We start from the raw sequence: 25,550 nt of genomic DNA on the forward strand, positions 1-25,550 counted from the left end.
ATATCCTTGAAAATATATTGTTATTAAACCAACCACATTACTTTGTTTAAACAGGTCCTATGATACATCAGAAAAAAAAAAATTCCAGATAATGTGTTTTTAAAATTTTCCTTTTATCTTGACATCACTAAATGGGAGTATTCACCATTAAGTTCTTTAATGACAATATCCTTTCTCTTACAAATGGCTTTGAAGTCTTCTACCGCTTATTGCAAGTATGTGGATACTTCCCCAGCAAGGGTGGGCAGGAAGCCAATACAAGCCACCAGGTGCCAATATTACACCTGACAAATTAAGCCACACGACTGGAAAAGGGTGGGTCCATCCTTCTGTTAGAGGTTCATTTCCTCTCATTTTCCCATGAACAGGAAGTCATTGGAATGGGGAAAAAAGCTTTCCTTAAAGACCCAGACGACCAAAGGTCTGAACTTGTTAACTCCTTGCTAACAAACAACTTGGAAGCAAGTTCAAACTAATCACAAGACTTTATTTACATTGACATGCTCCAACCCCGCTGATGGCCTGGGTTCCGTGGTGTTGTGATTTAGTTAACTGAGTGTTCCTGGGGCAGGTGGGGAGTGTCCTTGGATGTCATTTAGAATGATATCACAGCTGATGGAGGAGGCAGTTCTACCTCAGCCCTTGCACAAAACCTGAGAACCTAAAGACTGAAGGAGTCCTGACAAGATCCTACCACAGCCATGAGTTAGGGCCAGAACCCTCTTTAAATAACCCAATTCAACAGGATTGATTTGAAGAATTTAATCGGAGCTGACTGAAATTCCATAAAATACTGCACTATATTAATATAATACTCAATTCAATTACACCCCTGAACTAATGACTTGTAACACTGTCTCCTAAAGATCAGTTACTCAGCTTGATGGGTGTTAAATAAAGCATAATAAAAGAACGTTTTCCAGCAGGAAAGTAATCCAAAGATTAGAGCTGTATACTTACACTTGCTGTAGCCACTCCAAGAGATAACGACTATACAAGACAATGTTGTGTCTTTGTAATGCATAAATAATTAACAAATTTCATTCATGTTTGCCTTTTAAAAAGTATTATGAAAGTGACGTGATATAATGTACGATGTCCTACAACTTGCTTCTTTCATTTAGCAATATATTACTGACATCTATTCTTGACGGTCTATACAGTAGGTTCATTCATTTTAACTGATATATCAAATCAGCTCCCTTAGTTTTTTGCCAATCTGATGGGTAAAAAAATGGCAGCTCGTGTTCTTCACTGTATATTTCTTTAAAACTAATGAGATCGAACATATTTTTCAGCTATTTGTTAGCCATTGGCAATTTCTCCTGAGAATTGCTTATTTTATATCTTTTGCCATTTTCAAGTACATTATTTATATTTTTCTCATTAACTTGGGAGCACTCTTTAAATAATGGACCGAACATCCTTTATTCTGTAATGTGTAATTCAAATATTTTGTCCCAATCTGTCATTTCCCTTTTAACTTTCTTTATAATGTTTTTTTTTTTTTTTTTTTTTTTTTTTTTTACAAACTCGGGTTTTCCTTAATGATCTCTGGATTTCCCTCCCATCTTGTTTTTACAACGAATTTCTAACCCAAGATTATTTAAAAAAAAAAGATTTCGTTCATATTTTCTTCCAATACTTGTATAGATTTGATTTTTATGTTTAGAGCTTTATTCCATCTGGAATTTACTTTTGTGTATGGTATGAGTCCAGATGGAGAGCCGGCTGTCCCAATGCCATTTACTGAGCAGTCTGCTTTTCAGCCACTGATTCGAAAGGCCTCCATGTTATCTGTTAAATTCCCCTGTAGTCTTAGCTCTGTTTCTGGACTGCGATCTTTTTTCATTATTTGATTTCTCTATCGCTGTGCTTGTGCGGTAATGGTATCACAACTGTTTACTGCTTAAGATGAGTGGTTCTTTTGACCACTGCCCCTACCACTAGGGTAAGTCTTCACTCATTTTAACTGTTTGTTTGTTTTCCGTGACTATCGTCACGTGGTTGCTCTTCCCGATGAACTTTAGAATAGACTGCTCAAGGTCTATTACCGGGATTGCCTGGTAATTGATTTAAAAAACTGAATGGAATTTTACATCATAAGTGCATCTGATTTAGAGCACAAAGTTTCATGAAACAAAATATTTTACAATACTTTGAAAAGCTAGACTATCATAAGACATAGGTGGGATATTTTGCCATTATTCTTGTTATATCAAAGACTTGCAGGGGGGGTAAATGGAAATATGTCCTTTTGATTGGCTGCTCAGCCAACCAAACAGTAGCCATTCTGTACTAGGATACCATAGTGTATGTTATGAGCCTACAGAGGTAACTTGTGGCATGGTCTCTGTCCTTGGAAATTTATAATCTAGTTAACCAGATGAGACATATGGCCATATACATATAAGGCACATCGATATGCACAACATACATATTGATATGGTAGGTCATATTAAGAATCAAATAGAAAATAAGATTACGAGAGTTCAAGGGCAGGAGATTCGCAGTAAGGAAAGCTTAGAGGCTCTCCCCCTCATTTTATGGAAGAGAACATGAAGGCCTATTCAGGTTAAATCATCGAGCTAAGTAGCAACAGAAAACATCAGGTTTGCTGATTCCCGTTCCGGGGACCTACCCACTGCACGTTTCCTTGTCAACCGCTTTAGAATGATCTAGAAATCCGTGTCAGTGAAGCAGCAGAGTCTTTTAGAAAACTCACACTGATAACTGTGTCAATACCCACAAACTAGCTTCCCCAAATCAGTTAAAAATGAAAAGGTTGCATTCATACCACCTATTATAGGAATATCTTTTGATGTGTATGACATCAAATAACAGATATTAGTGATGCTTCACTTTTCAACCAGTGGTTTTGACATTAGAACACATAGCCCGTGACTAGGTAATGAAATGCAAGGAATTTTTTTGGCCCCTTTAGGCACAAATCATCCTCTTGTCATATTTTAAAGCCCTCGGGTGACAAACCCTAAGACCCACAGGTATCTTTACACCTGTGGAGAAGAGATTTCTAAAACTCAACATCAAATCCACTTTTGATTTTCACTTGAGTTTGTTTCTGTCAGTGTTAGGCAGGTAACACATTTCAGCTTTTAAGCCATGAAGTGATCTCTTTTTTAGAAAAAAAAAAAATTGCATTCACAGCTTTAATCTTATATTTCCATGCGTATTGAGTTAAATGTTGTAAAACTATCAATTCTGTCAAAACCTAGCAAAGAGAAAACAGGACACCATGCAATCTTAATGTCCAAACTGACTAGTGATTATCAGAAATTAAATGTGCAGGAATTCCAAATCTTTTTTGATCTGAGATGTCTAGATAACTTTTGTTTTTCCATAATTGTATGAGGTTTCTACATAGTATTTAAGAATCAATTATATTGCAATTGATGTAATTAACTCTAATAATCCATTAAAAGTCAGTAGGAGGGCTATTCAAGTCAATAGAAAAGAAGGAGTATATTATGAAGGTGTTATTAACCTATACAGAATTTTACTAGACATTTTCTTTTCTTACATAATAAATACACAGTGGTTAGGAAGGCTGTCATTATAATTTAATGTGAACAATAGTCCATCACTTCTTTTCCTATGCAACCCTTAACTAATTCCATGTACCATGCACAAGTAAAATGAAACCTTTTCTAATCAGGGTACAGTCATATCAATCATCTGTTACTCCATGATTAAAGAAGAGGTCCTTCCCCAGCTAAGTGGGAGAGAACTGGGCTCTAGCAGAAGTTTCAGACCCACCTTTTCTTTCAGTTGACAAGTCTCAGTTTCTGATGGCTGTCGGTATGTTGTAACTAACCAAAGAGTAAAGAGCCCCCCCCCCCAGAAAATTTTGTTCAGAATACTCTAGCAACCATTACATTGCCATTGAAATCATGGCTACACACTATCTTGAACTTTGGAGCGTTCAGAACCTTTCGAATGAAATGAGATGAGACCCGCTTGCCTTCGTGGCATTCTACACACCCACACCACTTCCTCGTCGTCTTGTGTGGCCCTAGCCATGAACCTCACAGATATCTAAAATGGCCAACCCCAGTAGAGCTGGCCTGACCATCCCGGGGACTCTAGGTCACCTGCTCTGTGATCTAGAGTCCCCGCTCAGCCTGCTTCCCACCCTTTCTCCGTTCCTGGCTAAATGAAGTCAGGAGAATATAATTTAATCACAGGTCAACAACCAGCCTGTCCTTCTCTGGAAGGACCCTCATCTCTCACTAGGTCCCAGTTCTGCTTTTCCAATTTGACACTGAACGACAATGTTGCACCCTAATATTTGCATGAAAGGATACTTCCTTATCAGTCTTAGCCACTTATCCCACCATAGGCTTCATTAGTAATACACATGGTGTTGGCTTCCCCTGGCTTCATATGTATCATGGTAAGTGTCCCCAGCTACGTGGACGGCAAGTTTTATCGAGAACAACACTTTCCACGCAAAGAACAGCAATGTCCACAAAGGTATAGAGCCACAGGGGTTGTGGGGGAAAGAACAGGGCACGTGGAATCACAAGACTTGCGACGAACACAGGCTCTGCCAAGGAACTAGCTACATGATCCAAACCCCCTCACTCCTCTGGCTCCTCATCTGTAAAGTGAGCGGACAAAAGGATCCACGTCATAGGGCTGTTATTAAGTTCACCCCCACAACATTAGGATTAAATTAGACAAACCCCGTGAAATAAGCCTTGTGAATCAGGAACCATCACACAAATCTGAGATTGTCTTTGTGCCGGTAGCATCATGCAGTCACCAAGGGCTCTGGAAGCTAAGGAGAAAGGGGACAAAGCAATGATTCTCAAAGTTTGGTGCACACGAGATGCATCTTGAGACTCATTTCAAAGTACGCATGCCTGTTGCCCTGGTGATTCGGATTTGAACCACAGGCGGAGGGGCACTGGAATAAGTGCTCGGCTGAAAATGGCTTCCGGTTCATTCATCAGAAATTTTAAACTAGTCTTAGAGGATGCAAATAATGAGAAGATACGGCTGAAGGTTGGGCGACCACAGATCTACATGTAGAAAGGAGGCAAACATCCGGAAGTAGATAAAATACAAGGCTCTGTGTTGGCCAAGTAGAAAAAGCAGCACTTAAGTAAGACCTCATTGAGTTTCCCTGTGGAGCACCTGTACTGCTCCAGGCTCCCTTCTGCGTGAACCTCACTTCCAGGTCCCAGAGTCACCGTGAGTCATTGAGGATCGGCCAGGAATCAAGGGGAGCGTGTGGGTCCCGTCCCCGCTCCTGGAAAGCCAGACCTCACCGGGAAGTGGCATCTCTTACTCAAAGGGTTCATCTCAGAGATGGAACAAAGAACCCCTTTCATTCTGGAGAGCTCCTGTTTTATGTGGTACAGGCAAAGATTGAACAAATCCACCAGAGGCATGGGCAGCCACAGTGACTAGAATATGAGACTTCCCCCTCTGAAGGTTTCACTTTGAATCTCCTCCCTAAGGCCAGTCCCGGAGAGAGAATTTGGACACAGCAAAGCAGTGGCTTCAAAGTCACAGTAACTTTCTACATGCCTGGGAGGAGATGGAGAATGTCACCTTCCTTTTTTTCTGAAACTCCCATCATCACTTTGTATAGGTCACAAGAACACAGAGAAAAGAGAGACCTGGTCCAGGAGTCAAGAGACCTGGGTGGCCGTCCTGCCCCTGCCAGTGATGAGCTAGGTAACGATATGTCTTTCTTTGGCCACATCCTCTTCCAAAGAGCAAACTTCAGGATACTGACATCTACCCTGGCTATTTCACAGGGTTAACGTGAGGGCTAGATGAAAAACTTCTTTGAAAAGTAAAAAGTGCCACTGAACTGTAAGAAATTAATATTTAAAGCCCCAAAGTAAAAATTTCAACCTCTGAATCCCCCGATTTGGTTATGAAATGTTGTCGTCCGATTCACTAAAGTTCTCTCGGCTGCTTCGCTGTGAAAGCGGAGGCCGGTCCCCTGATAAGTCACCGCCGTGGAGCCCTCTGTGGATGCTGACTTTCCAGGCTGGGCCGCAGGCCCTACTGAATTCCCTCCGACTCTCGCAGGTGTGCCCTCGCTCTCTCCAGGCCTACAGAAGCTTGACATGCTCCTGCTCTCCCACCCCACTCCACAGACCTGGAGGTGCCCGAGTACAGCTGACCCCCGTCGCATTCATGTGACACCTTTGTTCAGTGCTAAATTCACTTGAGAGGGGAAAAAAATACCTCAACCGGGAAATAAATCTTTCGCTGCTATTCATCCTCCCCTCACGTGGAGCTGGAATATCACTTTAAAGAACATTCTTGTGGCCTTTCCAGGTCTTTTCCTTTAGGTCTGCAAACAGGAGTAACCCGTCCAAAGGGAAACTACTCCCCAGCAGAGCAGTTCTTCAAAGGGGACTTCTTCGGGCAGGAAAAGGGAACGTCTGATACCATAGCTGAATAAACAGACTCATCAAGCCCAGCGCCAGATTGGAAAACCAGGCCCTCTGCACCTACGGCCCGCCAGCCGTGTGCCTCCTGCGCGCTCGGGCTCTGGCTCTCTCATCTCTGTCCTTCTGGCTCTCTCTCTCTCTTTTTTTTTTTTCTCTTCCATTCTGTCATCTTCTTCACCAAATGCCTTAACGTTCTTGGGTTCATAATTATTGTTTTTATTATTATTGATTGGCTGATTTAATGGGCTCTGCAGGTTTGGAAGCCCATTTTTCAATCACAAACTGTTCTGACACTTCTAGTCATGAGGCTCCCATTATCCCTCAGTGTTCACATGTCTCCACGGTCACCAACACTCCTCAGAAAGTAGCTCCTTTGGGGGCACCTGGGTGGCTCAGTCGGTTAAGCGTCCGACTCTTGGTTTCCGCTCAGGTCACGATCTCATGGTTCCTGAGTTTGAGCAATGACAGTGCGGACCCTACTTGGGATTCTCTCTCTCTCCCTCTCTCTCTGCCCCTCCCCTGCTCACATCTGCGCGCACGCGCGCTCTATCTCCTTATCTTTATCTCTATCTCTCTCAAAACTAAATAAATAAACAGATGAAAGGAGCACCTGGGTGGCTCAGTCGGTTCAGTGTTGGACTCTGGTTTTGTCTCAGAGCATGATCTCATGGTTCATGAGTTTGAGCCCCACATTGGGCTCTGCACTAACAGTGAAGAACCTGCTAGGGATTCTCTCTCTCTCCCTCTCTCTTTGCCACCCTCCTCAAAATAAATAAGTAAACTTTAATAAAAATATTTAATAATAATAAAAAAAAAAGAAAGTAGCTCCTTTTAAAGGCAGAACAGACAATTCACACACTCGATATTCTAAGCCCTGGCTGGATGGCCTAAAAAATCCTAGAGTTTGATGGACCCTCCAAAGATCAAATTTTCAGACTCAGAAAGATAATTGTCTACTCTAGACTTTGAAAGAGTCTTGAAGCTACCAACCTGTTTACAACTCAGCTCAGTGTCTCCATCTGTAGAAGTATTTCCAAATGTCTAAGCTAAACTTATACTATAATTAGTTTTTCCACTTGAATAGCTGGTCATGAGTGAAATTCCAAGCCATAGGTCATAGCAGGGCTTAGGCTTAGAAATTGGAATTTGTCTTTTCCATCCTGGAAAATTGTGGGGTTTTTCCTTTAAAACAATTATGCTCATAAACTCAGATAATCTAGTTGCCAACTAGTTTTGATTACCTGTGTATCCATACGTACTCACATGGACAGAGACAATTCTGTGTAGATTTCATACAATACATCAAATCAATTAAGATTTCTTTAGCCATCTAAAAATTAGGCAGAGGATCTCACGCTGATTGTTTTGTTCTTCATGTTTAAACTCTTTCTTAAATATTTCTTTGAGGGGTGCCTAGGTGACTCAGTCGATTAAGTGTCTGACTCTTCATTTTGGCTCAGGTCATGATCTCACAGTTCGTGAGATCAAGCCCCACATCCGGCTCTGCTGACAGCATATAGATGCTTGGGATTCTCTCTGCCCCTCCCCTGCTTATGTTCTCTCTCAGTCTCAAAAAAAAAAAATAAATAAACTTAAAAAAATATTTCTCTGAGAAAATAATTCTTGGATAATAAACATACTTGGAGAAAGTTTATAAACTTCTCCAGTACCTAATTTTAGAACTAGAGGTCGGGGCACCTGGGTGGCTCAGTTACACACCTGACTTTGGCTCAGGTCACAATCTCGTGGTTTGTGGGTTTGAGGCGGCCTCAGACTCTGCAATGACAGCTCAGAGCCTGGAGCCTGCTTCGGATTCTCTCTCTGCCCCTACCCTACTCATATGCACTCTCTCTCTCTCTCTCTCTCTCTCTCAAAAATAAACATTGAAAAAAATTTTTTTAATAACTTTAAAAAAATTAGAGGTCAACTCTTTAATTTACTTGGCTTCCATAACTGGCTTCTGGCTCATTCATTATCAACAATGCATGACTGTCCTATATAAAATGCCTCTTTAACTGGCTTTACAGACATCAAGTTTCAACAAAAGCAACAACAAAAGAGGAGTCAAAATAAAGAGAAATGATTCAGTAAATATGTGGTCAGTATGAATCTCTGAGACCCAAAGCATTGTTCTTTTTTTCCCCTCCAATAGTAAGCTCTTAACCTCAACCTCTCAGTCACCTCCCACTTTCCCATCAACATTTATGGATTGGATATTATCTTCTAAAAGTCTCGTTGATCCCCACACTGTATGTTCGTCCAGTCTGAATACTTGTAATTACTATAGAGTACTCACAAGAACAATCCAATCATCCTTGACATCACTAATCACCACCAACAGAAAAGTCCAGATCAGCCAGGAATTGGTAAACTTATTTTAGTATTTGTCAAGAGTTGTGTTGTGTCTATGTTGGGAGAAGGAGAAAAAAATTCTAATTCAGCTACTCTGACACTGACAAGCAACACCTGGATATTTAGAAACACTCTCATCAACAAATAGACTTTTCATATGATTTTTGCATAGACACCACGTTCAATTGCCTGTCAAACTAAGAAGAATAAAAGTCAGTGACTATTTTTAACCAGTAGGAGTCTAAAATGTGCCTCCTCTCCATTTGACACGCATAGATTAGGTTCTCGGTTATGCAATCATTGGCGCAAATATCCCCTTAGACGGGCTGAAGGGACAAGGTGGGAGACATTCGTTACAGTTACCTTTGCCCAGGCTTTATTTGTTCTGCAGATAATAACCTTTGGACTTCTTTACTCAACGAGTCATCTTGCACAAACAGTAAACTCTCTCAAAACTTTCTGTTCCCTTGAGACCCTTGAGAAAACAAATGGGGGTGGGGGGGGAAGCATGACCAAAATCTACTTTCTTTGGTCAACATCCTAAAATTGAGCAATTTCTTGACATCTTAAAAGGGACTGTCTGGCGTCAGGTTGAGAGTTAGTAAACTCCCTATTGATCAAATAACTGAAACCAGTAATAACTGCAGTCAGGATTCTAAGGTTGCAAACACTTGTTCTGTAGCTATTTCCTGTTCCTCCATGTAGCATCGTGAAAACTTTATCCACATTTACCCTGCGTAAGCACTAGTTGCTAAACTTTTAGGTCGCATAGTTCTATCGATAAAAATATTTGAGACATATCCAATTTGTGTACTTTTACTTATAAGTTCCATGCATATTACTGGATCGTGTGCATCAAAAATACACACACCCTGGGGCACCTGGCTGGCTCAGTTGGTAGGGCATCAGTTGATCTCAGGGTCATGAATTCAACCCCACCTTGAGCCTAGAGCTTACTTAAATATATATTATGTATATATCCCCCAAATATATATTATATATCTCAAAAACTCTTTACCTAAGATGGAGTTTTAAAAATAAAGTGAATAGAAGATTTAATATCTTCCTTCTGCACATGACGGGATCACTTGGGATTCTCCACGGGGCCTGGATATTCTACTTCTGAACACACTGCTTTAAGAAGAATGCAGTGACCCACCACTGTCCCAAACTCAATCACCACCTCGCTCTAATCAAAATCCATTTTCGAAAAAAGATCTGCCATCAGTCATTATCATCTTATATGAATGAGGACCCATCATTAGATTAATGCTTCCAGCAGGATTTGCATTTTAAGTATATGCATAATTATGAGAAGAAAGCTTTATTTCACGTTAATGTAATATCAGGAATGTCAAAATAATTTATGATATTTGAAAGATGGAAAACGGTTCCTGGTGGCCCTAAAATCAGACAAGTCGGGATGCCCCCTATGTAGTGAATATGCCACAGCAGCACCAAACTTGGTATACAAAAAGGTCTTAGGGAGAGCCAACTGGTTAGAAAGAGGAAGGGTGGGGACCACACATGGTAGGAGATTTTTCCTGAGGCCAAGACCAAGTTTCTACTTACATTGTATATTCATTTGGGAAGTCAGAGCAGGATGATAGCTAAACATTATAGAGGAAGAGCTTACATCCTCCAAATCATGTTCACGACCCCCTCAAAACCAATTAAAAAAAAAAACTTGATAAACTCCCACAAGGTTGACATGGAACTTCAAAGGCTTGGTAGCCTCAAGTTGAGGAGTAAGACTTCTATAATTCAAGAAAAAAAATCACTTTTGCCACAAACAATCACAGGTACTGACACAGCTCAGGTACTTATGTTTATCATGAATTCATGAAAAACAATGTTCCCAGAGGAAAAGATGAGCAATAATTTAGATTATTCTCATCCTTGGGAATATGCAGTAAAAGTGATTACAAAATCGGAATAATCCACTAGACATATGTATTGATCCAGCTCATCAGGTAATTACAAAATAGTCCGTTTCTTTTTGTTGTTTTTGTTGTCTTTAATTTAATGTTTATTTTTGAGACAGAGAGAGAGACAGAGACAGAGAGCAAGGGAGGGGCAGAGAGAGAGGGGGACAGAGGATCCAAAGTGGGCTGAGAGCAGATCGGATAGCAGAGGACCCGATGCTGGGCTCAAACTCACACACCACGAGATGCATGACCTGAGCCAAAATCAGTTGCTTAACCAACCAAGACCTCCCCCCCAACCCTCCGGTGCTCCGTAGCCTGTTTGGTTTTGACAAAAGTAAAGTGGAGAATGAAGCACATAAGTTAGCTGTCAGGAGATGTCTCTTGTGTATGTATGTATGCATACATATACCATCCATATGTATATCTATGTTTGTATGTATAGGGAAACTCCTACCCTTCAGTTTACCACCTGATAAGAAGTTGGGCTAATCAGGTGCCCATGAAAATTTGTAAAGTGATATATGTATCAGCAGACACAAAATAACAACATAACCCAAAAACACTTCAAATAAGTATGCACTGACCGAATAAAGAGAAGGATATAATTAAAATTTATTATGAATTTCCAGAGAAGTAGGGACAGACATTTCAGACAGATGCATAAATTGGCACGAGAAATGGAAAGAAGTTTAACTTAGCAAATTATACCCAGGGGACACAAGATTCACTAGTGTGAGAAAAGTATCCACACTGATAAAGTATGAATTACAAAGGTAAAGTTAATGGGTTGATAGAGGAACCTTGTTATGTGACAATTAAGCCAAAATTTAGCTTTGCTTGAAGCATCTAGGTAAGGAAGGCAAAGCATGAATTATATTGTTGTTGTTTTGCTTAAAATATTCCCTCTATAGTCCTTCCGTACGATGTGAGATAACATAGATACACAGACGTAACATAAGAAGGCACAACATGATACCAGCTTTATGGGAGAGAACTTCACAAGTGTGGACAGGAATTCTACCTGCTCTGGGACCTTTTCAGGCTCTGACCTTTGTTTCCAAAATGTCAAGGGATCGCTTGTGTCATCATGAGCCCCCTCCCCCAGCCCCTCAGAGCTGTTACCGCGAAATGGACATAAACTATGCCAAAAACGATAAGACCCGAGAACTGCTGAACACCACCAATTCTTCTGTCAACATTCCTGTCCTGAAATCTCCTTTTACTTAACAAACCTAGATCACCTTCCTTTAATGACACCAAGCAGAAGAAAGCTGAGGCAAATAATCAATTCTCTGTCTCTCCAAAAGACGATCGTCGGGAGGGAAATGGAAAGATACCACCTGTCTAGTTTCTCCTGCGTTTTCTGGGTCCCATATCTTGCTTTGTAATTGTCATGAGTTGCGCCACCTGCTCCCGATCGAACTTCCAAAAGGAACGGAAGCTCTACCGGGAGCAAAATCTGGCTTTTCAGTATCTTATGTATTTCCCTATCACAAGTTTTAAAAGTTAGTTTCAGCCTCTGTGCACAGCAGGAACTCAATGTGTTAAGTACCGGCTGATATCCCAACTTTGCTCAGATGATGCGTTAAAGAATGCATGGATCAGGGCGCCTGGGTGGCTCAGTCAGTTGAGCATCCGACTTCAGCTCGGGTGATGATCTCACAGATTGTGAGTTTGAGCCCTGCGTCGGGCTCTGTGCTGATGGCTCAGAGCCTGGAGCCTCTTCAGATTCTGTGTCTTTCTATCTCTCTCTGCCCCTCCCCCACTCACACTCTGTCTCTCTCTGTCTCTCAAAAATAAATAAACATTAAAAAATTTTTTTTAATTAAAAAGAAAAAGAATGCATGGATCAGTCAGCTCATCAAACTGATCACCAAGCTAAGGATAAGATAATCACAAATTCCATTCAGTTTGGTTATTGAGGAAGTCAGCTAATGACCAGGCCACAAATTATCCTATTAGTGCTTACCAGTTTAATAGCCAAATACACTTGGCACTGCTCAGCAGTGGATTGTGGAAACTGTCAAGTCAACCTCAAGTTAAGATGGATTTGAATCTCCACAAGGGCAGAGGCTGTGCCTGTTTAGCTCAACACATTTCTCCAGTATCCATCATAGTACCTGCTGCGTAGTAGATAATTGTAGTAGCTTGTCATTAAGATGACCGCCATCAATTCTTTCCTTCTTTGAATGCACAGGCCATTCCCCTACTGTGAGTGGACTCCATTTCTCCATCCCTTAGAATCTGGGATGGCTGGTGACTGCTTCAACAAGCGGAAAGTAGAAGTCACCCGCATGACTTCCAAAGCTAGGTCTTAAGAGGCTTTGCAACTTGCACCTGGACTTGAGAACACTTGCACGTGAGGAAGCCGGTCACGTAAGAAGGCTGATTACCAAGAGACCAACAGGCTCTGAGGAAACCCAAGCTAACTATGGGGAGCAAAAAAGATTCCCGAGGAGCCCGAAGCCAGACATGAATAAGGAAACAGTTAGCTGACTCCAGCCTCAGCTACCATCAGACTTCATCCATATGAGGGACTCAAGCAAGAGCTGCTCGGCTGAGCCCATCAACCGTAAGAATCAAGAATGATAATAATGAAGTGTCTCCTTAAGTCACCAGGTTTGGGGGTAGTTTATGACACAGCAACAGATAACTGGAACAGTGTTCAATGCTTATTGAATGATTTATAAAGGCAGCCACTTAGAATAAAGGGTTCCCAAATGAACCCAAATAAATCCATTAAATAAATTATTAAGGTGATGTCAACAATGGTAAAGACTATCAGAAAATTGGACAACTCTGTGGATAATTAAGGCCAAGAGGAAATCTGCTACAGAGTAGAGAAAGTAATTTTTTTTTTTTGAGAGTGGAATTTTCCAGATTCACTAACCATCTTGACTGCATTCATTAGATGATTGCTCAATGCTCTACTTCCCTTTACACAAAATAAACTCATGATTGTGTTCCATCCATGATTCTGGGTGCAAAGTAGAAGAAAATATATTAACCAAGAAGGAACATGAGTAACCAAGGGAAACAGATTTTGTGGAGCCTGGTTTTTCTGTGAAGACTCTATCTCTTCTCTCCATTCTTTTAATTTTGTAAAATAGACTTTGCTCCAGGTACACTGTGTAAAACAACTAAATATAGCCAGAGATCATGGTGGGTGGGAATGGAAAAGAGAGGCTAAATACTGGGCACTAGCCGCTATTACATCATCACATCCCCCATAATTGTGCTATTATGCACACAACGCTTCAGCTAGATACAGTCACCACTTTATAATGATAAAAAGATTAATTAGTGACATGATCCATATCTTCCATTTCTTTGATGGTTGTAAATAAGTCTGAGTCATTCTACTATTATTTTTACCATAGGCACAATAGTCTTACCCTTTTTTGATGAGGAAAATGAAAATATCACGAGGATGTCTTTAATCTTCCACAGAGTTTTAACTTGGTGCCTTTCTAGGTAAAACCACATCAAGGTCTGGCCTTCCCTTTCCTGAGTATCTTTTTCTCGGGCTAACACCCGAGTCTACCCCACCCTCTCCTCACTTACACAATACTCCCCACCCTGCCCCAATATGAACTCATAAACCTCACCTTCCCAAAGATGTCCTAGCTCTGCCAGAGCACAAAAGTCATGTTCAGACCAAGTGAATAAAATACGGAAATACTTGGACTAACTCTGCACAACCAACTTGATACTTCAGTTTAAAACGTGTGTGTGTGTGTGTGTGTGTGTGTGTGTGTGTGTGTGTGTGTGTATGTGAGAGAGAGAGAGAGAGAGAGAGAGAATATAGACAGCCTCTACCAGACCCATTATCAAAGCCTCCTCTTTTTGGCTATGTGGACAGGATCCAGAGCTCAAGCTTAAGGTCACTTGTTGAACAAGAAGCTCTTCCCTCTGAGCAGACCAGGAGGGGAAAGAGCTTAAGCCAGGGAAGAAACTAGGGCAGTCATTAGGGAGAATCATCAGATTCCATGGACACGAGACCTTGAAATCTAACATAAATACACGGAGACAACTTTCTGATTTGCTACTCATTCTGTTGTCATTCCATCCAAATCACTTCAGAACAATTTTTTTGTTTGGTCTTGTCTGGCATCGGGGGATAAAGAATGGAGTAAGATCTGCCCTCAAGAGTCAAGAGAAAATGGGTTATGGAGGGATGACCATTTGGATTTCTTATGGGAAGGACGAGGAGCATTTGTGCCTGACACTTTTTGTTGAGACTCAGGAGGCACCACCTCTGTCCTCTGTGCCATAACGGCTGAAAGCCTGGCGATGACATCCCCAGGCTCCTTTGGCAGTAGGGTTTTCGGTACTACCTCCCACTGAGAGATGCTCTTGCAATCATTGGAGGCGGGAGGCAAAAGCCATTTTTCTCTATCTGTAGCTACAAGCAGGTGTGTGGGCACTAACAGACTGCAGACCCGGGGCGGGGGGTGGGGGGGCTCCGTGTCAGCTTCAGGGCTTCTTCCTAGGCCTCTCCCCCATCAGTGCTGCAGGGAGCTGAGATCATCGGTGGCAAGCTGACGTCCTGGTGGTGCCTTCACTTCAGATTTCCCTTCATTCCCTGGCTCTCCCAGGGATTCTGGTTTTGGTGTCCTCGAATTCCTTGCACTGAATTCCTCCCTGATGAAACACTCTGAGTACAGGCAGAATGCGGTAGGTATGTTTCGGTAACAAACAACTCCCCAACCCTGGAGAATATGACAAAATACAGGTTATTTCTTGTTCACGTTGCAGGCTGAGTGGCTTCTATCTTGTAACCACACCATCCGGAACACATGTCCTGCAAGATCCCTATGGAAGAAGAGGAGACAGAAACAGGGGAAACGTACACACACTCTTAACTCCGTGGACCAAAGGAGGCACAGTACTTCTGCATACACTCCCTTACAAAGAACTGGTCCTCTGGCCCCAATTAACTTGCAAAGGAGAGGGGATTGTGGTCTTCCCCTGTGCCCGGGGAAAAGAAATCATTTGGTGAACACAGTTCATTGCATCTGCCGCAAGAGACTTCTATTTTCCTGAATAAACTTGACTATTCTCTTCAGTACCCGATCTGGTGTCCTGTAACAAGACCCTAATATATGTGGCGTTGACTTTGCGGTCAAGGTGCCAGAAGCAGATGTATTAGTCTGGATGGCTGCAGATCCATATCATGCAGTGGAAAAATACCGGGCAAAACTGCTGCTTTTCGTAACTTGGAAGTCAGACCATGTGACTCTGGAGCTCGTAGGTGAAAAATAGCATGCGTTGGTTGTTATTGGCTGCTGTTGACAACATAATAGAAGAAAAAGAGGATATCAGGAAATAATTAACTGGTCTTTAAGCAAAGGCGAGAAGAAAAAGCAACTGCTTCTAGAGCTCCCTTCTGGTAGCAATTTCTGTATTAGTCAAGGTAAGTAATGATTGCTGGTATAACAAACAATCCCTAAAAGCTCAGCGGCTTCACATATGGACATTGATGTCTCACTCGCAAAAACGTCCAATGTGGATATTCCCGGTTGGGCAGCTGTTCTGGGCTGCTCTTCTCTAAGCAGTGATTCAGGAATCCATATTCCTTCCTGTAATGGCTCCAGGCATGGGGGACATCAAGACCGCCCTGGCATTATCTAGCCAGAAGATGGAGAGACAGAGAGGGACAGAGACAGAGAGACAGAGACAGAACGGAGAAACTATCACAGTCTTCACTGAACCCCCATGTGACACATATCTCTTGAATTTCAGCTCATACTCCCCTGATAAGAACTGGTCACATGGTCCCACATCACCACAAGAGAGGCTGGGAAATGTAGTCTCCTGCTGACATCCCAGAAACACCTCCACCTGGCAGAAGGGGAGGATGAATCTTCATTGGCCAGTTAGCCACCTCTGGCACAGGACTGGGACGTTTCTTTCGTTTGTTGGCTGCTTTGTACTTTCTTTCCCCCTTGTTAACAATATAGCTCTGTGCTCTTTCCAACTTCTCTTTTTCTTTTGACATGCACTTTCTTTTGTCTTTTGTTTGCTCTTACCTTCCCCTCTTATTTTCCCGTTAATGGTAACGAATCGTGGCATTCCACTCTCTGAGAAATTTCTAAGCGTAAGGTCAGGAACAAAAAGTGGAGCTGCTGTCTTGTCTGAATTGAGAAAGGAAGTCATTCCTGTGCCTTTTCTCCCAACTCAAGTCCCCTCTTATCCTCACTGTGGGAAGTGACGCAGCAGCGGCAGGAAGGGGCGGTCAAAAAACCGTCACAGAGCCAACAAAGTATCTGCGAGTTTGGTGATGCTTTTCAGACTTCCTTGTTCCATGTTCTTCGGGTTGTTTCGGGTCTTGTAGTAGCTGCAGGGTAAAAGCTTTGTTTTTCTCTTTATTCAGTTATTAATGGAGACTACCTGTCACTGCTGAAGGAAAGTGGCATGTGTGATCTAGACGGTTTTCAATAACTGTTTTCAATAACACGACTCTAGAGGGGTTTCTTGCAGTCACAACTTTTATCCATTTGCAGCTTTAAGGAAGAAATAAACAAACATTTTCGAAAATGGGAAACGTAAATATTTATAATGTGGCAAAAGCCAGACGCCTCCATGAAAGGTAACCAGCACGGGTCACTAATGCTTCCTTACAATCTACCTGGCTCTGTGTTTTATGTGGGCCGGGGGTGGGGGTGGGGGGTTTAGGACAGAAAAATAAGGCTGCAGTTCCTATCCCAATAGTTCCCATCCTTTGGAATACCCCTCAATGTAAAGAGTTGGGATTGGTCTGCTCAGAAATTGGATTTTTCTAACTTCAGTTGGAATCCATGTTGAGCAAGACTTGATTCTCAAATCTGTGTCATTATGTGGCAAAGAGTCCCAGTAAAGTCGTGGCCTCACAGCATCTTTCTAGTTCTGTGTTTGCTCTCTTTTCTGGTGAGGTAGCTGCCATGAAGCTAGAGCCCTGGAGTCCTAACAAGCTCCTAGAGGCACTTTTGACTATAAGTGAGCTATTCGGTATATTTGGGGTGGCAAAAAATAATAACAATACCAACATGCTATTACATCTTTGCCAGATAATGTTCAACCACTATCACGTTATGAAGCAGGTATGATTATTGTCATCCCTATTTTATAGATGAAGAAACAGGCCTGGAGAAGTTAAGTCACTTCTTGAGGAGATACAGCTATTGATTGTTACTTCAAGAACTTCAACTTGATTCTGTTCGACAGCAAAGCCAATAGCTTAACCACTCTGTTACCAGTCTATTTCCATAAAACCAACCCAAAGAATTAGCAGAATGGCCACGGGAACTGGACCGGTCAATCATCAGAAAATAAAGGCAAAAATGCAAACTTCCACAGAAATGAATCATAATAACAATAATTATCGACATTTCTTGAACACTTGCTATATGCCAGACGCGGTTCAGAAACCTTTACGCGGATTAACTCATGGAATCTTCACAACAATCCTAAGAGATGAGTTATTTATTATTATCATCCTAATTTTTTTTTTTTTTTGCAGAAACTGAAGCACAGAGTTATTAAATTACAGGATCGCACAACTAGCTATTGCAAGACGTAGAGGAGTTGGAATAAAAGCGTAACGAACCTATTTGTCCTCCATGGAGATAAGAATGGACAAACCGGAAAAATAACTTTTGAAAGTTCTTGAGCATAGCTTACCTTCTGTGACTCACTCACACCGTCCGAACCATCCTTTGGGCCACGCGGATCCCAAGTTCTGGTCCAACCTCTTCCTTCCACCTGAACTGGGAAGTTTTGGATGATGGCCGTGTATCCTCATACACGAGCGACCCTCATCCCTCCCTCACTGGACCAGGAGGGTTCCAGTGCCAAGGAGCTCTTCTGTCCTATTGAAAGCAAAGAATGGTTGCCTCTGAAATACGTACAAAGAGCAAGCAAATTTAGTCAGTTTATGCAAAACACAAAATGGCATCTGCCGTCTGGAAAAATACACCAAAGCCGTGAGCCGTCAAGCCCCTTTCAAGACTTTGGCATGTAAAAATCAACACTTTTTTTTTAAGTCTGAAAGGTCCATGTGAACTCCCAGTTTCATTAAATATAATTCTCTCTTCCCCATTCCTGCCACCAGCCGACCGCTCTCCCAAAACATGCACTACTTCCCCTCCCCCCAGTTAAAATATACATACATACATACATACATACATATATACATACACACATATTTTCCCCCTTCTCAGAAGTACAAAGATCATTGAGAAGGTGGCCTTGACAACAGAGGGCTTTTAAAGGGAAGATGAAAAAAAATCATTAATAATTACCTTCTTTTTTACATTTAAAACGATTGTTTTTTACATTTAAAATGATTACAAAACACTTGCTTTGGCATTGAGTATGTCTATACGTCTGGACGCTAGTTTTTCAATGACATTCCAGAGGCCCCCAGATTGTGGGTTGATGTTGCTGCTGTCTTTATGATCACAAACTCGTGATATTGCCTCCATCTGCACTCACTTCAAGGATTTCCAACCAGATGGGAACAAGGAAGGCTGAGCTCAGGCTTTGCCTCGGTTTCGGGCAGAGCAAGCAGGGCACCCAGGCAGAAATGCGTCCATCACATAGTGAGGAAAAGAGGCTGGTGATGCCTACTTAAGAGTTGGGGTTAAACGGACAGGAACTGAGACCGGGAAAATCGCCGATGAGGTGTAAGGGGGAAGCTGATCACACCAAACGGACTGAAAAGGGACAGAACCGTGGCTGAGGATGAAGTTAGCTACAGGCTTGGAATCAAGGAGGCTGGAGCATGGTCAGAAACAGAGCAAGAACATTGACGAACGTGTATGTAACCGCAACTAAATGCAGGAAGTGATTCCCCATGGTCCAGCTACTTCACACACATCAGATCATTGCCACAACAGCATTCTGAGGGAGGTACTTGACATACAAGAAAACTAGGGTCCAGAGAGGTTAGGTCACACGGCTGGTGGCAGTGTCTACATTTAAAGATGGGTGGTCCGATTTCAGAGTCTGCCCTGTTTTACTGCCTACTATATACATATAAATGAATGAATGAATGAATGAATAAGTAAATATCTTAAACAAAACAGACATACACCATAGGACTACCAATTTTCTCCTGCTAGTAGAAAAACAGGTAACTTTATGGGGCGCCTGGGTGGCGCAGTCGGTTAAGCGTCCGACTTCAGCCAGGTCACGATCTCGCGGTCCGTGAGTTCGAGCCCCGCGTCGGGCTCTGGGCTGATGGCTCAGAGCCTGGAGCCTGTTTCCGATTCTGTGTCTCCCTCTCTCTCTGCCCCTCCCCTGTTCATGCTCTGTCTCTCTCTGTCCCAAAAATAAATAAACGTTGAAAAAAAAAAATTAAAAAAAAAAAGAAAAAAAAAAAAAAGAAAAACAGGTAACTTTTATTTAATGTATTGACCTGTATTTCCCTATTCTCTATTTTATAATGAAAATATTTCAAAGATTGGTGGGAAAAGAAGATAAAACATGCTTAATGCAGGAAAGAGGCTAAAATTTGGTGAATGAAGGAAACATGTTTTCTCAGGAACAGAGGAGCGTAGAAGGCTGGACGCCGGTATGAGGCATGAGCGACAGCCGGGACTGGTCCCAGTGCTGTTCGGATCAGAGTTCATTGTGACTTGTTATCTGCAACCATTCAGCTCTTCCTGGGCCGGTGCCCTTCCAAGGCTGAGGATGATTCCCAGGGTCGGGCTTTTGAGGGTAAGAGAGGGCTTGTTGGGGGCAGGAAAGATGTGCTGGGAACAGTTTGCATCTCCAGGGCTGACCTGATCAGAGCCTCAGACTTTCCCTTTTCTTCTTAGTCAGCACCATTTGCGCATGTGTGTTTCATCCCTGGCTGCTTCATTCAGTCCTCTCCACCATCGTTCGAAAGTGTCTGGTGACAGGTTATTTTTCAGTTGTGTTAAAATGAATGCTCTGTTGATCATCTCTTTACTCTTTTAGACTTAGGGAGACATGGTGACGTTTCCTAAAAGTTGGTGTGTTATGTGTAACCTGCTCTAACAGTAAGAGGCATAGCCTGGAGTCTATCAGACCTCCCAATTAAAATCCCAGCTCTGCTACTTATCAGCCGTGGGACCATGGACAATTTATTTAGCTACTTTGATCCTCAGTTTCCTCATCTGTAAAATGCAAAATGCAAGATGAAGGGTTAGACTGGCTAAGTAAATAGTAATAATAATGATTTTTATTATTTATATACTTATAAATAATTCTTCATAATAATAATTTATTATTATTATTATTATTATTATTATTATTATTATTATTATTTCTATCATCAGCAACAGTGGTAACATTAGATTCTATCACGGTAGAAGAACCATTCCTGCCACTTCTGGGGAGTTGCCAAGTTGCTACAGAAAGGATGTGACAATGGACTCCAATATATTATTGAAATGACATTCTCCAACTCCAGGGGCTGAAGAGCTTGTTGCTATCACAGAACCCCCTTTAGGCCAGTCTTTTGAGTGTCACTTACACCAGTTTGGAAGTAATCTGCTTGCTCGCCCTTCCAGCAAAGGATGTCATGATCAGCTAATGGAAAGTGACAAGAAGGGATATAATGAATGAGAGGGAGTTAAAGATTGGGATAAAAAAAAAAAAAAAGAGCCTTGTTCTTTTGGGGAATGCACAATGCTAAGCATACCATGTTAAATCGTGCGTGTCAAATAATGGACTAATTAAGAATCTTCACCCATTTTTTTTCACATCTCATTTTTGTTGTCCTTTCGTAGATGTATTTTCAAATTAGCTCTTAGCTCTTTAAATAAGTACCAAGGGGAAAGAAAAAGAAAGAGATAGAGAGAGAAAAAAAAGCTTGTCTATCAGAGAAGCAAAAGATAAATGTAAAAGGAAATGCGCCAGGGATGGAGATGAGGGCTTTGCAGGATATGCTGGGAAGTTTTATAATCAGAGCGGCAACTTCTTGAATAATGGAATTTAATAACATATAATAAACTATGATCTGGGAGAACTCTGATTCAATCCCACTAATTGTTTGAGCCAGTGAAATGAAGGCAAAGTTTATCATGCCAACGTGCTGCTAATGCCACTGAACACCGCGGGGGACAGACAATTGTTCCCAGCTGCCTACCCCCTCACACCCAGAGGGCACATGGTCCCTGCCCTCCAAACACCAGGCTGAATCCCCAACTTGCAGTGGCAGACCTAGTTCTAGGACTTTAAAGTCACAGAAATGTAATTTTTGCAATCAACAAACTATTGTATGAAGCTGAGAACAGAGGGGTAACTAGATACAAAGCCTCCAATTAGGTTATAAAAACTAATAACCAATATGCTTTCATGCTAATGCCAAAAAGTACAAAAACCTATAATAAATCTAATTGAGCACACGATCATAAGCACTGTTTTTCTACCTACATAGTTCTGCTATATTAAGGTATACTCCAAATAAACACGTTTTTTTTCATTGTTATTGAAAAGGGTGCCTTTTTTTTTTCTTTTTAATTTGGATCATTTTACCAACGTCAAAAAATGCAGACGTATATAATTGAGAAAAAATCATTTTCTCTGTCATTACTCATTGATTATACTTCAGCATAAAAATGAAGGAATTGAAGCAATTATCTGGATAATTTGTATCTCCCCCAAAAGATTAGAGATTTCTAATAAAAAAAAAAAAACATATTGTGTTTGCCTAAATTACTCGGGTAATAGCCTTAGTTTTCACTTTATGAGAGTGGACCTGTCTATTGATGAAAAGTCTTTTGTAATCATTTAGAAGGGTTGTTTTTTTTTTTTTTTTTAGTTTTTTCTGACAATTAAGTGTATGATTTCTTTGTACCTAAACTTTGTGCCTCAAAAGTACAATCTAAAATTCTACAGCACATTTTGCAAAGCAGGTACAGTCTAAAATTCTACGGCACATTTTGCAAAGCAGCTACGGTAAATTACAAAACCTAAAAAGAAATGTGAAGAATGGGTATTACCTTCCCTTTCCCAACGAGGTCCATGAAATCTTGGTTACTTTTGGGAGCCAAAGAGGGAGTGAAACACCTCTGTAAACTGGTAGTCTAAAAACAGGAAAATTAGTCTTGTGCCACAGCTATGAGCAGCTAATAAAGAAAACACGGGTAGAAGAGATTAAGGTTCAAATCAAGGTCAGAAGAGAGACTGGTTGAGGAAAACTGCCATGTTCCATTGCATGGCAGTTTGAGTGAGACAGTTTCCCCCTGAATCAGTCTGAGGTTGAAAAATTACACTGTTGGGGTTAATAAAGAAGCTGGGCATTTGTTTGGACTGAGATTCCAATTAAAATGTTATTTGGGGGCAGTCAGAGCTAATGTCTTGCTTAGAGGTAAACTGAACTGCCTTTTCAGAGGTTGAAAAAGAAGAAGAAGAAGGAGGAGGAGGAGGAGGAGGTGGAGGAGGAGGAGGGGAAGAAGAAGAAGAAAGAATAAGAAAGACCACCTAATCTGTCAAAGACCCTGAATAACTGGCAGAAAGAATTGTGTTTGCTGGGCCTGTGCCCAACTCAGCAGTGAGCATTCTTGAGGGTTTTGTGACATCATCCAAGGCAGCTGAGGTTTTAGGAGTTTTTGATTGTTGCACTGGGTAAGGAATCTAGTGTTCAGCTTAGCCTTCTTTGAGACAAAGAAAAAAAATCTGGGTGGTGTAATATGCCAAGGTTTGGGTTGGGTTTTTTGTTTTGTTTTTTTTGTTGTTTTTTGTTGTTGTTTTTTTTAATGCCACAAAAGGGAATCAAGAATTCCGGGTCTCAGTCTGACGATTCTAGCCCAGAAACAAAAATTGATGAATACAGTTAATTGAATTTCTTAGTCCATACCAATTTGCCCACAGTTAAACAAAACCACCAAAGTTTGCTTTCATTTCACTTCTTAAGGGTAAGTGAAAATCCACCCTGAATAAGCTCCTTCTTCTCTATAGTCACTCCTATATTCCACAGAGATTCATTAAATATGTTTACTCTGGCCAGCATCAGGCATACCTTGGTCAACAAAGCAGACACATTTTCCAGCCTTTATGAGGCTTCTTGCTGGAGGGAAGGTAGAGCAGTCAATACGTAATAAGATAAGTAAATATATAATTACAAACTGATAAGATTGAAGGAAACCGTGTGAAGCTGGAAATATATTCCATTTCTTTCCGATCTTATTCTTACCCAAACCCCTGAGCAGCAACTATCGGCAGGCCTCTGATGAGGGCATGGGGTGGTTGGGGAAGCTGGTTAATGGCAGATACAAACTATGTGATTTTCTGCTGGGGATTCTGAGATCTGGTTGTGGAGATAAACAGTGTGATACACAGAAAGGGGTGGGACAGACAAAACAGCAGGGATTGGAGCCAAAGTGAACTTAAGAGTATGGACTTTGATCGGCTTTTTTGGTCCAAAGAGTGATACAAACAAAGCAATGAATTCCTATAAAAGTGCAAAACCAGAAGAGGCCCCCAGGGCAGGGAAAGATGCTGTTTCACGGGAGTTGTGGGGCCAGCACAAAAGAAAAGGTATGCTAGGGTACACAGAAGAGAATCCGAACCATTCTTTTGCTCATTTCCTTGGTGCTGTGCAAATTTTCTTTAACCAAGACTATAGAGAATGAACCCAATTTGTCTGAATCTCAATTCAAACTCAGCCCCGCGGTCGAGCTCTGTCATTCAAATTAAGAAAAAAATTGCGAAAGCATGAATTCCCCTCTCCCCTTCCCACCCCCTCAGCTCCTCCAAAATTAAAACAAACTAAAGACCAGAATGTTTGGTCTTCAGAATATTCTTTAAGAAGACAAGATTGGTTGAAAGACAAGTGGTAGACAGTGCCTTAAGCCTGAGCCACACAGAGGGACCATGCGAAACGGGAAGATAACACTTTGAAAGGAAAATGCCAAACATGAGATCACAGCAGTGGGAACAAGGCAACCAGCAAGCTGAGAAGTGACACGACATCATGGGTGCTACGTCTGTCCAAGTTGTGGCAAAATCTGCCAAGTCCAGATTGACTTCATTAGTCACTTAGATGCACAGAGATCACAGAAAAAACTCTCCTCCTCCTCATAGGCATAGTTGATCATTATATAAATAGAAACTGATTAGAACATCAAGATTTCTCCAAAGCATAAATATTTCATTCACCAACTAGTTGCTATTTGACCTGTGGTGGTTAAGAAGAAAGTGTGCAAGGCTACCACACAAAAGGTATGACTCTCGTAGACTTTAACAGGGACTTAGGTTTGACGTGGATTCCCATTGGATGTTGGGTAAACACGCAGACCACACTGTCCCAGATACAGTCAGGGAACTTGGGGAGAAGCAAGCATCACTGCATTAGCCTAATTCAACCCTTCATTCCTTCAGGCCTACTTGAACCAAGATGATTCTCAATGAGCAAATATTTGCAAGGTCCTTTTTGGATGCCAGGCATTGTGTTGGGCATTGGGAATTCTACACTGAACCAGACAACCACAAGCCTTCCCTCTTTTCATTCCCAACTTATCTTCAAGCCCTCTCCATCCCCTTACCCAGCTTAACTATTTTCCAGAGTGTTTATATCACTGACATTATATCCCATCCACATCTGCTTCTTGCTTGTTGCCTCACTTGCAAGCTCCAAGGGCTGAGACTTTGTCTTCCTGTGTGGTATTCCCAACATCTAGGCCATTCTCTGAAGGCCTCAGAGAGTATTTGTTGGGTGAATAAGGTCTGTGCTCAAATAACTTATTTCACTTAGGGTGAGCAGAAGAAAAGAAAACCATAGGTGATGTGAGCTGGTATCATTAGAACATCTAACCTAGGAAATGAGGGAGGCCTTTCCTGAGCGAATGACTTTTAAGTGGGACCCTAACTAAAGAGAGGA

At 41.6% G+C, this 25,550-nt stretch overlaps 1 protein-coding gene across 17 annotated transcripts in view; it reads right to left on the minus strand.

The window, feature by feature from the left end:
* LOC112857673 (uncharacterized) overlaps nucleotides 1-25,550 on the minus strand; it is a 173,552-nt gene that overhangs the window by 132,227 nt on the left and 15,775 nt on the right. For 15 of the 17 annotated variants that reach the window (XR_015245954.1, XR_015245947.1, XR_015245946.1 and 12 more), the window contains one exon: nucleotides 18,380-18,567. Coding sequence is in view for 6 of the 17 variants with exons in the window: in XM_086693621.1 (XP_086549747.1) it covers nucleotides 18,525-18,567 (43 nt within the window). In the remaining 11 variants the exon portion in view is untranslated. The other 2 variants (XM_086693625.1, XM_086693627.1) reach the window with 2 other exon arrangements.

Source organism: Puma concolor, chromosome E4 (assembly GCF_028749965.1).
Source record: "Puma concolor isolate L17-30 chromosome E4, mPumCon1.1.hap2, whole genome shotgun sequence".
Taxonomy (NCBI): domain Eukaryota; kingdom Metazoa; phylum Chordata; class Mammalia; order Carnivora; family Felidae; genus Puma; species Puma concolor.